This window comes from Sus scrofa, chromosome 6 (assembly GCF_054392235.1).
Source record: "Sus scrofa isolate SSC_HxYL_T2T_F1_AM1 chromosome 6, Sscrofa_HxYL_maternal_Yorkshire_Landrace_v2.0, whole genome shotgun sequence".
Lineage (NCBI taxonomy): Eukaryota > Metazoa > Chordata > Mammalia > Artiodactyla > Suidae > Sus > Sus scrofa.
The window spans coordinates 62,503,486-62,519,310 of NC_139388.1; the positions used below are offsets into that span (position 1 = coordinate 62,503,486).

At 47.1% G+C, this 15,825-nt stretch overlaps 1 protein-coding gene across 4 annotated transcripts in view; it reads right to left on the reverse strand.

The window, feature by feature from the left end:
- VSTM1 (V-set and transmembrane domain containing 1) overlaps nt 1–13,507 on the reverse strand; it is a 19,994-nt gene extending 6,487 nt beyond the window's left edge. For 3 of the 4 annotated variants that reach the window (XM_003356048.5, XM_021094895.2, XM_021094893.2), the window contains exons 1-4: nt 13,310–13,507; nt 7,532–7,567; nt 7,114–7,398; nt 2,959–2,997 (exon numbers count right to left, since the gene is read on the reverse strand). In XM_003356048.5, coding sequence (XP_003356096.2) covers nt 2,959–2,997; nt 7,114–7,398; nt 7,532–7,567; nt 13,310–13,343 — 394 coding nt within the window. In that variant the 5' untranslated portion in view covers nt 13,344–13,507. Of the gene's footprint in view, nt 1–2,958; nt 2,998–7,113; nt 7,399–7,531; nt 7,615–13,309 lie in introns of those variants that run through there. The other variant, XM_084958872.1, reaches the window with a different exon arrangement.
- Nucleotides 13,508–15,825: the final 2,318 nt, after the last annotated feature.

Genomic DNA, 15,825 nt, shown 5'->3' on the forward strand with positions numbered 1-15,825 from the left:
CTGGCCTATACCACAGCCACAGCAATGCCAGATCCAAACTGCATCTGCGACCTACACCACAGATCATGGCAATGCTGGATCCTTAACCCACTGAGCAAAGCCAGGGATCGAACCTGCAACCTCATGGTTCCTAGTCAGATTTGCTTCTGCTGCACCACAATGGGAACTCCTGGTATTTTTTAAAATTGAAATAGAGTTGATATACAATGTTATCTTAGTTTTAGGTGTACAACACAGTGATCCAATATTTATATACATAAAACATTTATATATAACATGTATATAACGTGTATATGACATGTCGTGTGTGTGTGTGTGTGTGTGTGTGTGTGTGTGTTATACATGTGTCAAATTATCACGTTGGATACACTCTGAATATCTTACCAGTTGTCAGTTACACCCCCAAAGAAGCTGGGGTGGAAAGGAGGTGGGGAGCGAGGGAGGTAAGAAGACCTAACTTGGAGAGAGAGGTGAGGATGAAAAACACTGGCTCCTGGAGTTCCCGTTGTGGCGCGGTGGTTAACGAATCCAACTAGGAACCATGAGATTGCAGGTTTGATCCCTGACCTTGCTCAGTGAATCGAGGATCCAGCGTTGCCGTGAGCTGTGGTGTAGGTTGCAGATGAGGCTCGGATCCCCGTGTCGCTGTGGCTCTGGCGTAGGCTGGTGGCTACAGCTCTGATTAGACCCCTAGCCTGGAAATCTACATATGGCGCGAGAGCGGCCCTAGAAAAGGCAAAAAGACAAAAAAAAAAAAAAAATACTGGCTCCTAAGCCCTCCATCTAGGTGTTCCCCTTGTGGTGCAGTGGAAACAAATCCAACTAGGAACCATGAGGTTGTGGGTTCCATCTCTGGCCTCAGTGGGTTGAGGATCCAGCGTGGCTGTGGTGTAGGTCACACATGCAGCTCGGGTCCTGCTTGCTAGGGCTGTGATGTAGGCTGGCCGCTGCAGCACCCATTCAACCCTGAGCTCAATTCAACCTCCGATTCAACTTCCATATGCTGCAGGTGTGGTCCTCAGAAGCAAAAAAAAAAAAAACAAAAAAACACCGTCTAGACTCTGACTCACTGTGTAGGATAATGACAGGGCAGTGATCATGATTATTTTTCAGCCCCAATATGCCACCCACACCTGTCTCCCTCTGTAGCAGTTGCTATCAGTGTTCCTCCACCAATGTGCCCCCGCAGTGGGGGCATTTGCCATTTTTTGGCATGCTTGGTCGTGGCCTCTTCCCCTTTCCAACATGAGCGCCTCGATGTATTTGTCAGTGGGAGGGTTCACAATGCCTTGGGGGAGTTCCCATCGTGGCGCAGTGGTTAACGAATCCGACTAGGAACCATGAGGTTGCAGGTTCGATCCCTGGCCTCGCTCAGTGAGTTAGGGATCTGGCGTTGCCGTGAGCTGTGGTGTAGGTGGCAGATGCGGCTCGGATCCCGAGTTGCTGTGGCTCTGGCGTAGGCCGGTGGCTATAGCTCCGGTTAGACCCCTAGCCTGGGAACCTCCATATGCCGCAGGAGCAGCCCTAGAAAAGGCAAAAAGACCAAAAAAAAAAAAAAAAAAAAAAGCCTTGGGATCCATGTGACCCTTTACCAACAACTGCATTTGTAGGCACAGTGCCTCTCCGCTGGCGTGTGAAAAGGGGGCAGGAACAGCCATTCTGGATGGAAGTAGCAAAATAAGCCGCCTCGCCTTATGCTTTCAGTTCTCCCTTTGCCTACCCTCCAGTTTCCCTCACCTGCCAATTCGGTAGAAAGGAGAAGTAAATTATTGCAAAACCGCCCACCACCCACTGAACTGGGCTGCCCTTGAGATGGCCACATATCCTGGTCAATTTCACATCACTGTTTGCAAAATGCCAAAATGAATTTTAAAAGCTCTACGCAATTGGTGAAAGACATCTGACTGTGCCGTGGGATGCAGCTTGACACGGGGCATCAGTGACGTCACAGACACCAGAGGAAAGCCTGACCTTGGGGCAAAGTTAGGTGATGAAATTCATCATTGGTCTCTGCGCAGAACTGGAGAAGAGGGTCCCTTTCTGTTCAGCTCTACTAGCGCAGACTCTAACGACAACCTTGAACCATTTTGGCCCTTTGCAACAGACAGAGGCAGGATATAAGCTGCTGAAAGAAAAAAAAGGATGAAGCATCTAGAATGCTGATCTGCTTGGTATGTTTATCCATCCGAGTCTGGATGAGCCTATTTCAGTCTAAGCCAAGAAAAGCCCCAATTTGTACGAGAATCCCTGAGGGAAGACTCTTCATCAAGTCTTCCCAGGAAAGCACCATCAGAGACAAACAATTTATTTATTATTTTTTCTTGTCTTATTGCCTTTTCTAGGGCCGCTCCCATGGCATATGGAGGTCCCCAGGCTAGGGGTCTAATTGGAGCTGTAGCCACCACCGGCCTACACCAGAGCCACAACAACTTGGGATCCGAGCCATGTCTGCAACCTACACCACAGATCATGGCAACACCGTATCTTAACCCACTGATCGAGGCCAGGAATCGAACCCACAACCTCATGGTTCCTAGTCAGATTCGTTTCTGCTGCACCACGATGGGAACTCCAGGAGACAAACAATTTAATAGTCACCTCTTTCCCAGGACTTCAATGGTTTAGCAAGCCCTTGATCATACATATTCCCGAAGTCCCTGGACTCCACAGGTCCTGGTCTTAGTCCCCAAACCAATCTCACAAGCTCACCCTTCACAGAACCCCCACCAAAGTTTTTCATGGTGTAACATGCCAGATAATGCACCTTGTGCTGTTTTAGTTACCAGTGTTGGCAGAACCCAGGAGTTAGAGGGCATCTCCCTCCACAATAAAGCGGGCATTCGCTCAATATGATGGAGAAAATGGGCATTAAGTTTCTCCTTGTACCTTTTCATCAAAGAGGGTCGCCTGCCTCATGAAGTGGGCATAATTGGGGAAAAATGTGTCTAATCATATTACCTGTTTTTGCTGGGGGTGGTCCGCGTCCGCCACGGTCATCTAGGAAACAGGATGCAAGAAAAGGAATCACAATACTTAGAGGGGGACCTTGGGGACGTAAATCCTCGTGTTCTATGTATGATGCTATGCCCTCTTTGGGAAGCAGAGGAGAGAATGCCTTTTCCGTTCTGCAGGTGTTCACTGGGTTCCCACGCCAAGGCCAGAGCATTGGGTTATGCTTCTTAATATTGCTGCAGTTTGATATTATTTTAATAACAAAAATACTTAGGAATGACAGCATCTTTCTTATCCCAGGAAGGAGCACTGACATTGTGCAAATATTTTCTCCCATTTGGTAAGTTGCCTTTTCATTTCGTTGTTCTTTCTTTTGCTGCGCAGAAGCTTTTTTAGTTGGATGTAGTCCTGCTTATTTATGTTCTGCTTTTACTTCCTGTGCTTTTGGTGTCATAGCCAAAAACCTGTTGCCAAGACCAGTGTTCAGAAGCTTCTTCCCTATGTTTTCTTCTAGGAGTTTTATTGGTTTTTTTGTTTGTTTGTTTTTGTCTTTTGTCTTTTGAGGGCTGCACTCACAGCATATGGAGGTTCCCGGGCTAGGGGTCGAGTAGGAGCTGCACCTGTCGGTGTACACCACAGCCACAGCCACGCCAGTTCTGAGCCGTGTCTGCAACCTATATCACAGCTCACAGCAACGCCAGATCCTTAACCCACTGAGTGAGGCCAGGGATGGAACTGCAACCTTATGGTTCCTATTCTGATTCGTTTCCATTGCACCGTGACGGGAACTCTGGAGTTTTATTGGTTGTGGTCTTCTGTTTAAAGCTTTTCTCCATTTCAGGTTAAATGTTTGTACGTGGTTCAAGATAGGGGTCCAATTTCATTCTTCCACCTGTGGTTATCTAGTTTTTCCCACACCACTGGTTGAAGGGACTAGCTTTTCTCCATTGAGTATTCTTGGCTTTCCTGTCACATTTGGGTGGTTGTATTTCTGGGCTCTGAGTTCTGTTCCTTCCGTATGTGTGTCTATTTTTTATGCCAGTACCATACCGTTTTGGTTACTATAGCCTTGTAGTATAGTTGGAAAATCAAGAAATGTGATGCCTCTGGCTTTGTTCTTCTTTCTTAGGATGGCTTTGGCTATTTGGGGTCTTTTGTGGTTCCCTACAAATTGCAGGATTATTTGTTCTGGTTCTGTGAAAAATGTCATTGGAACTTGGATAGAGATTGGCAGCAAATCCATGTAAAGCTTTGGGTAATATGGACATTTTAACAATATTCTTCTGGTCCATGAACATGGGCTAGCTTTCCATTTTCATTGTCTTCTCCAATTTCTTTTCATCAGAGTCCTGTAGTTTTCAGTGTACAGATCTTTCACCTACTTTGTCGTATTTATTCTTAAGTATTTTATTGTTTCTAATGCTATTACGAGTGAGATTTTTTCTTTATTTTTCAGATATCTTGTTAGTAGAAAGAAACAACTGATTCGTGTATGTCAATTTTTATAATCTACAACTTTACTGAATTTGTTGATTAGTTCTACTGGTTTGGGGATTGAGAGGTTAGGGTTTTCTACATATAAGATCATATCATCTGCAAATGAAAACAGTTTTACCTCTTCTATCCCTTTGGGTGCCTTATAGTTTTCTGTCTTCCCTGATTGCTCTAGGTAGGTCTTCCAATATTATGTTGAATTGAAGTGGTGAGAGTGGGCATCCTTATCTTGTTGCCGATATTAGAGGAAAAGCTTTCAACGTTTCACCATTGAACTTAGATGTGCCTTGTTGCATGGACCTTTCTAGTGCTGTAGTATGTTCCTTCTACACTCAATTTATTGAGAGTTTTACTCAAAAGGATGTTGTATTTTGTCAGCTTTTTTCCTGCTTCTATTGAGATGATAATATGGTTTTTTATCCTACATTATATTAATGTCTATCACACTTATTAGTTTGTATATGATGAAACATCCTTGCATCTGAGGGATAAATCTCACTTGATCATAGTGTATGATCCTTTTAATGTACTGTTAAAATTGGTTTATTAATGTCACATCTATATTCATCAGGGATATTGGTTTGTAGTTTTCTCTTACCTGGTTTTGAGATCAGGGTTATACTGGATTTATAAAATGATAGTGGGAGGAGTTCCCTGGTTGCTCAGTGGGTTAAGATCCAGTGTTGCCCCTGCTGTGGCATGGGTTCAGTTCCTGGCCCAGGAACTTTTGCATGCTGTGGGTGCAGCAAAAAAAAAAAAAAAAACACACTAAAGTGATTGTGGAAATGATTGTAGAAATGTTATTTCCTCTTCAATTTTTGGAAGAGTTTGAGGGGGAAAAATGGCATTATTTCTTCTTTAAGCATTTGGTAGAATTTGCCATAGAAACCATCTCATCCTGGGCTTTGCTTTGTTGGGAGGTTTTTTTTGATTACTGATTAACTCTCTTTAGTGATTATTGCTCTGTCAGTTTTCTATTTCTTCATAATTCAGTCTTGGTTCGCAAACTTCCACAAAGTTTCTCTTGTCTTCTCTTCACCCTCACTGCCTTGTCCTCTTCAGGATCGGTCCTAAAACCTTACCTCTCAGGCAACAGAGACCCTGAGATGACTCCAGGGTCTGATTCCTCACAACAGAACCGAATGTGTCATTATTGCTCTGCTGAAAATGGGGATCCCAGAACCATTACAAGTTGAGGAAGTAGGAAGAGACCAAACTGAGCATGAGGGTGGCATAAGATGTCTCTTGTTTTTTCCTCCCATTTCAACAACTAAAACTTGGCATCCATCCATGAACAAAACCACCTTCATCATGGAAGTTGGATTCAGCACCATACACCAGTGGACTCAGGTGTACATTGGGTACCAGGCAGACAGACCTCACTACCAGCTGTGGAACCTGAAGGAGAACTGTGACCTGGTTCCAATCCCTCTTGGCCATGGGTCTCTGTTGCCTGAGAGGTAAGGTTTTAGGACCAATCCTGAAGAGGGCAAGGCGGTGAGGGTGACGAGAACGAGGGTTTCCCATTTTCCACTGCCCCCGGGGACATTCTCACCCATCTCTCTGTTTTAGTCATGTCTTTTATTTTCTGCATTCAATGCTTTGACATCTTGGGAGCTTGCTGAACCCTTTAGGGATCCTCCCCTTAGGGTTATCCAATTCCTAGAGATAGGGGGGTACCTTCCCTCCAGCACACCTCTCAAATGCAAAGCAACCCATCCAGAGCCCACACTCCCAACCACCTTCTTTGTGAGTCTCTCACATCAGAGGTGCTCTTCCTCTGCCCTAATCACCCCAGGGCCAAGTCCCAGACAACCAGGGACAGCCTCTGTACCCCCGAGCCAAGCCTCAACCTGGTCCTCCCCCACAGAAACCGCAGGAAAGGCTCTTTCCCACACCCCTCCCCTTGTCCCTGCATCCTGACTCACCCTGGTGCTTCCCCATGTGGCCCTGCATGGCATGGCATAACCCCTCTTCTTGGGAACTGGAACAAACTATCTTTTCATGGAACCACCTAGACCCTTTCTGTCCCCTGTACGTAGGTTATCTAAGCTTGAAATGGTCTTTTTTTGTTTAGGACTTGCTTGCTTGTCTAAAAACCTCTCTTTCCATGGTCCTTTGGCAGTCCTGTCTACTTGCTAGAAAGGATGCTTCCGGATTCACGAATCATTAGATCAAACCAATTAGATCTTTAAAACGTACTTGGTTGAATTTTGTATTTTACCAACCTCTATTCCTTTTTTTTTTCTCCTTTTTAATTGTCTTTTTAAGGCATACCTACAGCATATGGAAGTCCCTAGGCCAGGGGTCAGATCAGAGCTGCTGTTGCCAGCCTACTCAACAGCCACAGCAATGCCAGATCCAAGCCATATCTGTGACCTACACCACAGCACATGGCAATGCCACATTCTTAACCCACTGATCGAGGCCAGGGATACTAATCGGGTCCATTTCCACTGAGCCACAATGGAGACTCCCAACCTCTATTCTAAAATGCTCACCCACATCCGTATCCTTGAGACCCGCTCAGAATCCCTGATAAGAGCCTCATTCCCACACGAAGTTCCCTGTCTTATTGTTTCCTGGATTCCTGCTTCCCCAGCCAGGTGCCACCACAGAAAAAGGAGCACATACCTCAAAGGGCAAACCCAAGGCTGCCCTTCTCACCTGTGACCGTCAGTTGCAGGTGATCACTCTCTTCTGACCACTCCTGGGAAACCGTTGTCCTGTAGGCACAAAAGTACTGTCCAGCATCTTCAGAGTCCAGGTTGACAAGGAGGAATTCAGCATCCTGTCTTCCTGTGTTCTGCTCTCGCCTGTACCCAGAGTCCTGCAGCTTCCCCAGCATGAAAGTCACGTTCTGGACCTCGGACTGGCACCGGAAGGTCACACTGCTGTGGCGTTTGATCTCTGAGCTGGGCAAGGCATGGAGCTGGGGTTTGGGAAGTTTCTCTGGAAAGAACTCGGAGTTAGTCTGACTCTTCCTGCTGGTGACCACCGCAACCCTCCTCGCATTCAAAGGATTCAAGGAAAAAGGTCATGAAAACGTGGGTCACAGAACAGAGTTAAGGGGGAGACCACTCACCATGCTTTTTCTCATCTTCGTAGCCCAGACAAAGCCCTGGAAAGAAACCCTCATGAGAGATGCATCATAGGCTTGTCTTTGAGTAAAAATCAGGCAGAGACCATGTGACTCATTTTTTTAAAGATCTGTCCTGTTCCTTCCAGGCACTTCCCTGGATTAATTTTTTTATATCTTTTCCTTTTGACCCATTGTTTGTCATTCGGAACTTATGTTTATGGAGGCTGTCATTTTGTAATGTATAAAAATATCAAGGAGTTCCCTGGTGGCTCATGGGGTTAAGGATCCAGCATGGCTCCTTCTGTGGCATGGGTTCAATCCCTGGCCCAGGAACTTCTGTATGCCATGGGTATAGCATATATATATAACCACTATGTTGTACACCTAAAACTACTATAATATTGTAAGTCAATTATATTTCAATTAAATTCAATCCAGATCCTCCCTGTTTGAATGTAAATGTACTGTTGCATTTTTAAATCAAAAGCATAAAAACAGTCACAGAAAAATGAGATGGGAATACAAGTATATGTCCCGTGATTTTATCAATTTTTTCTTTTTCTTTTTTTTTTTTTTTTTTTTTTTTTTTGTCTTTTTGCCATTTCGTGGGCCACTCCCGCAGCATATGGAGGTTCCCAGGCTAGGGGTCGAATCGGAGCTGTAGCCGCCAGCCTACACCAGAGCCACAGCACTTCGGGATCCGAACCACGTCTGCAACCTACACCACAGCTCACGGCAACGCCGGATCCTTAACTCACTAGAGCGAGGCCAGGGATCAAACCTGCAACCTCATGTTTCCTAGTCGGATTCGTTAACCACTGAGCCGCAAAGGGAACTCCCACAAGCGTCCTATCTTAAATCTATTTCTTGCCTATCACTTTGTCTCTCACTGAATTTCTTCTGTGCAGAGGCAGGAAGACCCTGAACCTCCGTGAGTGGAGTTCCCGTTGTGGCGCAGCAGAAATGAATCCGACTGGGAACCATGAGGTTGCGGGTTTGATCCCTGGCCTTGCTCAGTGGGTTAAGGATCTGGCATTGCCTTGAGCTGTGGTGTAGGCCGCAGATGTGGCTCGGATCCTGTGTTGCTGTGACTCTGGTATAGGCCGGCAGCTAAAGCTCCAATTAGACCCCTAGCCTGGGAACCTCCATATGCCGAGGGAGCGGACTTAAAAAGATTTTAAAAAAAAAAAGGACACAGGGTGAGTGATTCTAATTTAAAACCATGGGTTTACATCCCAATCTGGGTTTAGGCCGGGTTCGAGTCCCGGCACCACGTGGGTGCCAGTCCCACTCTGTGTTCTGAATGGGTTCAGGCCGTTGATACTGTCAGTTTCACCTTCATGATTTAGCGTTTCCTGTGCAGACAGTTAGCACTTTGCACACAGCCCACTCTCTGCCTGTCTCCGCCACACATCACACTTGTAACATTTAGCGTGGCCTTTCTACACATCAGATGGAGGGCTGAACAATTTCCCTGCTAGAGAGGGAGGAGGCGGTGGCACTTGAAACCACAGATCCCTAGGAAAGATGACATTGTGACTTTTAATAAAAAATATGGGACTTCTCGTCGTGGCTCAGCAGAAACGGATCTGACAAGTATCCATGAGGATGCAGGTTCCATCCCTGGCCTCGCTCAGTGGGTTAAGGATCCGGCGTTGCCATGACCTGTGGTGTAGGTTGCAGACAAGGCTCAGATCCCCAGTTGCTGGGGCTGTGGTGTAGGTTGGCGGCTACAGCTGCGATTCGACCCCTAGCCTGGGAACTTCCATATGCCGTGGGTGAGGCCCTAAAAAGACCAAAAAATATATATATGTATTGGGGCTTTGTCCCTGGTCCCGGCAGAGCTCCTAAAACACTTGGAATTTCCTAGCTGTTGGAGAGACAGAAAAGGAGTCTTTTGTCATGTGAATGATAATTTTTGGAAAGCCTCCCGGGAACCTTTGCTTGGGGCCTGGTTGCCAGGGAAACCGACCGCCTGATTGGAAGAGTCAGTCCCACCCTCCCTCACTTGGACCTCCATGGAGGGAAGTGGGGTGGAGATGCCATTCAATCACCAACTGCCAAGGATGTAGTCATTCGTGCCTTTGTGATGAAGCCTCCATAAAAAGCCCAGAGAAGAAGGTTCAGGGAGTTTCCATGTTGGACACGTGCCCTCAGGAGCCCTTTCGCCACACCATGCCCTGTGCCTATCTTCCATCGGGCTATTCCAGAGTTAAACTCTTTTCTTATGCATCCCTAGTCCAAGAGTTCCCACTGTGACTCTGCAGTAACAAACCCCATTCGTATCCTTGAGGACGCAGGTCCAATCCCTGGCCTTGCTCAGTGGGTTAAAGATCCCGTGTTGCTGTGGCTATGGTGGTGCAAGCTGGCAGCTGTAGCTCTGATTCAACCCCTAGCCTGGGAACTTCCATATGCCGCAGGTGCAACCCTAAAAAGGCAAAAAAAAAAAAAAAAAATCAGTAGTCTATTGAGTAAAATGCTTCTCTGAGTTCTGTGAGCCGTTCCAGCAAATTGATGGAATGCAAGGACGAATTGAGGTTGTTGAAACCTTCAGTCCATACATAGTTGGTCAGCCCGAAGCACAGGTGACCCCAGGGCTTGTGACTGGGATCTGGAGTGGGAGGGAGGCTGTCCTGTAGGACTGACCCCTCAATCTGTGGGCTCTGATGCTATCTCCAGGTAGATAGTGTCACAACGGAGTTGGACTGATCCAGCTGGTGTCAGAGAGGTGCTTCATGGTGTGGGAAATCCCCCCACCCCCCAAAAATGTATACATCAGACTTGGATGCAGAATCCTAATTGGTGTCAGAATCAGAGCTACCAATGACTGGTAGAGGGGAGCCAAATCTGCCACCCCGCCAAATGGGTCCGGCACGATTTATTTCAGCTGATTCTTTTTAAGAAACAGTATACACTGGAGTTCCCATTGTGGCTCAGTGGAAACGAATCTGACTAGCATCCACAAGGACACAGGTTCGATCCCTGACCTTGCTCAGAGGGTTAAGGATCTGGCGTTGCCATGAACTGTGGTGTAGGTCATAGGCACAGCTCGGATCCTGTGTGGCTGTGGCTGTGGTGTAGGCCAGCTCTATCTCTGATTCGACCTCTAGCCTGGGAATCTCCATATGCTGCTGTGCAGCCCTAAAAAGACAAAAATAAATAAAAATAAAAAAGATGGAGTTCCTGTCGTGGCGCAGTGGTTAACGAATCCAACTAGGAACCATGGGTTGCGGGTTCGGTCCCTGCCCTTGCTCAGTGGGTTAACGATCCGGCGTTGCCGCGAGCTGTGGTGTAGGTTGCAGACGCGGCTCGGATCCTGCGTTGCTGTGGCTCTGGCGTAGGCTGGTGGCTACAGCTCTGATTCAACCCCTAGCCTGGGAACCTCCATATGCCAAGGGAGCGGCCCAAGAAATAGCAACAACAACAACAACAACAAAAGACAAAAAAAGACAAAAGACAAAAAAAATAAAAAAAATAAGAAAATAAAAAAATAAAAAAGAATCGGAACACACTGGCAGTGGGGTGGTAGTGGTATGAGCTGGCTCCTTACATGAGTTGAGGGTAGGGGTAGGTCTAGGGGTCCGGTCGCAGGGGTGGCTTAGCTGGGGTTGTGTGCAGGGGGCATGCGTAGTATCCCGCTGTGGCTCTTGGCCCTTCAGAAGTGGCAGTGGGTTTATTTAGGGGTTTTTTTGGTATCTTCTTGTCCATAATTTGCGCCAACTGCACAGGGCACACCGTTATTTTTAGTCCCTTGGAGTTTCTTTCTATGTGGCTGCTTCAGGGGATGTTTGTCCAGGTGCCAGCACTGTGGCCACTGCAGCCAAGAGTCCCAGGTTCCAGGTCCCAACCTGTCTCAGCTGGAGGTTTGGGGTGCAGTGACTTTAGCTCAGATGTGTGCATGGAAAGAGCATGACCCCAAGGGGAAAGGGCTGTCCCCAGGAGAAGGAGGAAGGAACTGGAGCAAATGCAGAGTCCTGAGGTCCTTCACACTGTCCCCCCTGCCCCCGCCCCCGCCACCAATCCCACCCCATCACGAACGAGGATCTGGAGCTGCTGTTTCCAAAGCCTGGAGCTCCCATGAGACCAAGATGCTAACCCAGCTCTTCTTTCCCACAGACTAGGGTCTGTTTGATTACTTTACGTTCAAACTGAGGATGCTTAAAATCAGGCTAAGGATAGGGCTCGTCATGATTTTTCCGTCTTATCCTTTATTCCCGGCCATAGTGTCATATTCGACCTGTTTCTCTTACTTTAATGTTTGTATTCTTTTTTTTTTTTTGTCTTTTTAGGGCCACACCCGCAGCATATGGAGGGTCCCAGGCTTGGGGTCCAATCAGAGCTGTAGCCTCCAGCCTCCAGCCACAGCCATAGCAACACGGGATCCAAGACGCATCTGCGACCTATACCATAGCTCACGGCAACACTGGATCCTTAACCCACTGAGTGAGGCCAGGGATCAAACCTGCGTCCTCCTGGATGCTAGTCGGGTCCATTAACCACTGAGCCACGACGGGAACTACCTATATTCTTTTTTTTTCTGCACTTGCAGCATGCAGAAGTTCCCAACCCGGGGGTTGAACCCACGCCACAGCAGTAACCAGAGCCGCAGCAGTGATGATGCCAGATCCCCTACCTGCTCAGCCACCAGGGAGCTCCTTCACTTTTGAATTCTGTTGCTTTTGCTACAAGTTATTTGCTAAAGGGATGTTGCCTGTAGCTGAAAGGATACATAATGGCCCCTCTCCAGGAACCCTGCCTCCCCTGCCTGAGCCCTGCCTGAGCCTTTTTTAGCTCCCAGGACGCATCCTGACCAGGCTCATGTGAACGGCTGCAGGAAACAAGAAATGAACTATTCCCTTCAGGATTCTTGGTGGAAACAGGAAATATGTGCAACAACTTACTTTGCTTTTTTTTTTTTTTTAATGTTTTTCTGGTCTTTGTTTTTTATTTTATAACTTTTTTTTTTTTTTTTTGTCTTTTTGCCATTTCTTGGGCCGCTCCCAAGGCATATGGAGGTTCCCAGCCACCAGCCTACACCAGAGCCACAGCAACGCAGAATCCGAGCCTCGTCTGCAACCTACACCACAGCTCACAGCAACGCCGGATCCTTAACCCACTGAGCAAGGCCAGGGATCGAACCTTCAACCTCATGGTTCCTAGTCGGATTCGTTAACCACTGCGCCACGATGGAAACTCCTACTTTGCTTTTTAAAACTTGACCTCCTCCCGTCCCTCTCTTTGTTCTGTAAAAGAAACTAGCAGCCAGACCCCAATGAGAGGGTTCTTTGGGACACTTGTCCCCGATCTTGGTCTGCTGGCTTTCTGAATAAAGTCACTATTTCCTGCCCCAACCACTTATCTCAGGGCAGCGAGCAGTGTGAGCTTGGAATCATCGGTAACAATCGGGTCTTTTCTGTGTTTCTGGTTTGTAAGTCACAGCCCTTCACACCGTGTAGACCCCGCCCTTCTCTGCCTGTTTAACAGATGGGATCCAGGTAGGACGACTTGGCCGTCCCATCTGCTGTGCGTTTCTCAACCCAGTAAACCAAGGACACTCCCCATGTCTCTGCACCTCTGCTTCCTCTTTCCTTAAGCACAAGCACCAAAGCCAGGCCATGTGGATTCCACAGCCCACCAAGCTCTAAGGGGACTCGGTGGGTGTCCCCGGTTCACTGATGCCACCATTTTTGTCCATGCCACCATGTTCCCCATGTTAACCACCCCCTCCACCGTGCGCATTCCCACCGCACAGACCCAGCTGTCCCAGACCTGGAGACTCACCGAGACAAAGCAGGGGAAGGATTTTTGAGACCATAGCGTCCCTTCTGCCAGAACCAAGATCCTGTTTCAAAGGAAGAAGTGGGGCTGGCCGATGGCAGCTCCCTACTGCCCACCTTGTCCAGAGGATGCGTGGCAAGAGGTTTGCCCTGATGCTTGGCTTCTGCACCACCTGGCTGGCGTAGTTTCCTTCTTACAACTGACTCAGGAAACCAGAAGCTGCCCGGACAACATCTTCCTCTTAAAATCTGGTGTGCGTGGCTCCACCCACCCGAGACCTCTCCAGTCTTATCTGAAGCCCTGCCCAAGACAATTTCCTTGAAAATTGTCTTCTCCTTTCTTTCTTTCTTTCTCTTTCTTTCTCTTTTTCTTTCTTTCTTTCTTTCTCTCTTTCTTTCTTTCTTTTTTCTCTCTTTCTTCCTTTCTCTCTTTCTTTCTCTCTCTCTCTCTCTTTCTTTCTCTCTTTCTTTCTTTCTTTTTTGCTTTCCAGAGCCACACCCTCAGCATATGGAGGTTCCCAGGCTAGGGCTGGAATCCGAGCTACGGCTGCCAGCCTACGCCACAGTCACTGCAGCTCAGGATCTGAGCCACATCTGTGACCTACACCACAGCTCAGGGCAATGCTGGATCCTGAACCCACTGAGGGAGGCCCGAGATCAAACCTGCATCCTCACGGATACTAGTCGGGTTCGTTACCAGTAAGCCACAATGGGAACTCCGAAAATTGTCTTCTAAAGGGTCTTATCTGGCAGAGTGGCAGGTGGAAGTTCCCAGGCTAGGGATCAAACCTGTGCCACAGTAGCAACCTGGGCTTCTGCAGTGACAATCTTGGATCCTTAACCCACTGCACCACCAGGGAACTTAAAAAGTCTTATGTTTATTTTTAAATTGAAGTATAATTGACTTATAATATTGTACTAGTTTCAGGTATACAGCATAGCGATTCATTTTTTTTTTTTTTTTTTTTTTTTGCCACATCAGCAGCACTAGGAAGTTTCCTGGCCAGAGACTGAACCTACATCACAGCAGTGACAACGTTGGATCCTTGAACCGCTAAGCTACCAGGGAATTCTGTGATTCAATATTCTTGTAGGTTACACTCCATTAAAAGTTATTGCAAGATAGTGGCTGTAACTCCCTGTGCTATACGGTATATCTTTGTTGCGTACCTGTTTTATACATAGCAGTCTGTGTCTCTTCATACCGTACCCCTATAATTTTCCTCCCCCCCTTCCCTCGCTTGTTTGTTTTCTGTGTCTGTGAATCTGTTTCTGGTTTACTATATACATTCATTTATATGATTTTTCAGATGTCACATGGTAAGTGATACCATGGAGTATCTTCTGTCTTAAAGCGTTTTATTTATCTTTCTTTTATTTATTTATTTATTTTGTCTTTTCGCCTTTTCTGGGGCTGCTCCCGTAGCATATGGAGGTTCCCAGGCTAGGGGTCGAATCAGAGCTGTAGCCGCCAGCCTATGCCAGAGGGGAAAGATCGTATTTCCCCAATACAATATTTTGTTTCTACTGTACAGCATGGTGACCAAGTTACACATACATGTATACATTTTTTTTTCTCGCATTATCATGCTCCGTCATAAGTGACGAGACATAGTTCCCAGTGCTACACAGCAGGATCTCATTGCTAATCCATTCCAAAGGCAATAGTCTGCATCTATGAACCCCAAGCTCCCAATCCACCCCGCTCCCTCCCCCTCCCCCTTGGCAACCACAAGTCTGTTCTCTGAGTTCATGATTTTCTTTTCTGCGGAAAGGTTCCTTTGTGCCATATATTAGATTCCAGATATAGGTGATATCATACGGTATTTGTCATTCCCTTTCTGACTTACTTCACTTAGAATGAGTCTCTAGTTGCATCCATGTTGCTGCAAATGGCTTTATTTTGTTCTTTTTTATGGCTGAGTAGTATTCCATTGTGTATGCATACCACATTGTCTTGATCCATTCCTCTATCAGTGGACATTTAGGTTGCTTTCATGTCTTGGCTATTCTGAATAGTGCTGCAATGGACATTGCAGTGCATGTATCTTTTTGAATGAGAGTTTTTTCCATATAGATGCCCCCAGGGAACTCCAAAGGGTCTTCACTTTAAAAGGCTCACCTTCTTTAGAAATATTTGGGGGAGTTCCCGTCATGGCGCAGTGGTTGACGGATCCGACTAGGAACCATGAGGTTGCCGGTTCGGTCCCTGCCCTTTCTCAGTGTGTTGACGATCCGGCGTTGCCGTGGGCTGTGGTGTGGGTTGCAGACGTGGCTCGGATCCTGCGTTGCTGTGGCTGTGGTGTAGGCCGGCAGCTACAGCTCCAACTGGACCCCTAGCCTGGGAACCTCCATATGCCATGGGTGGGGCCCTAAAAAGAAAAAAAAAAAAGAATCCAGCTGCAGCGGCTCAGGGCACTGTGGAGGTGTGGGTTTGATCTCTGTTCCCGAGCAGTGGGTTAAAGGATCCAGCATTGCCACATCCGTGGCATAGGTTGCAGCTGCGTCTTGGATTCAATC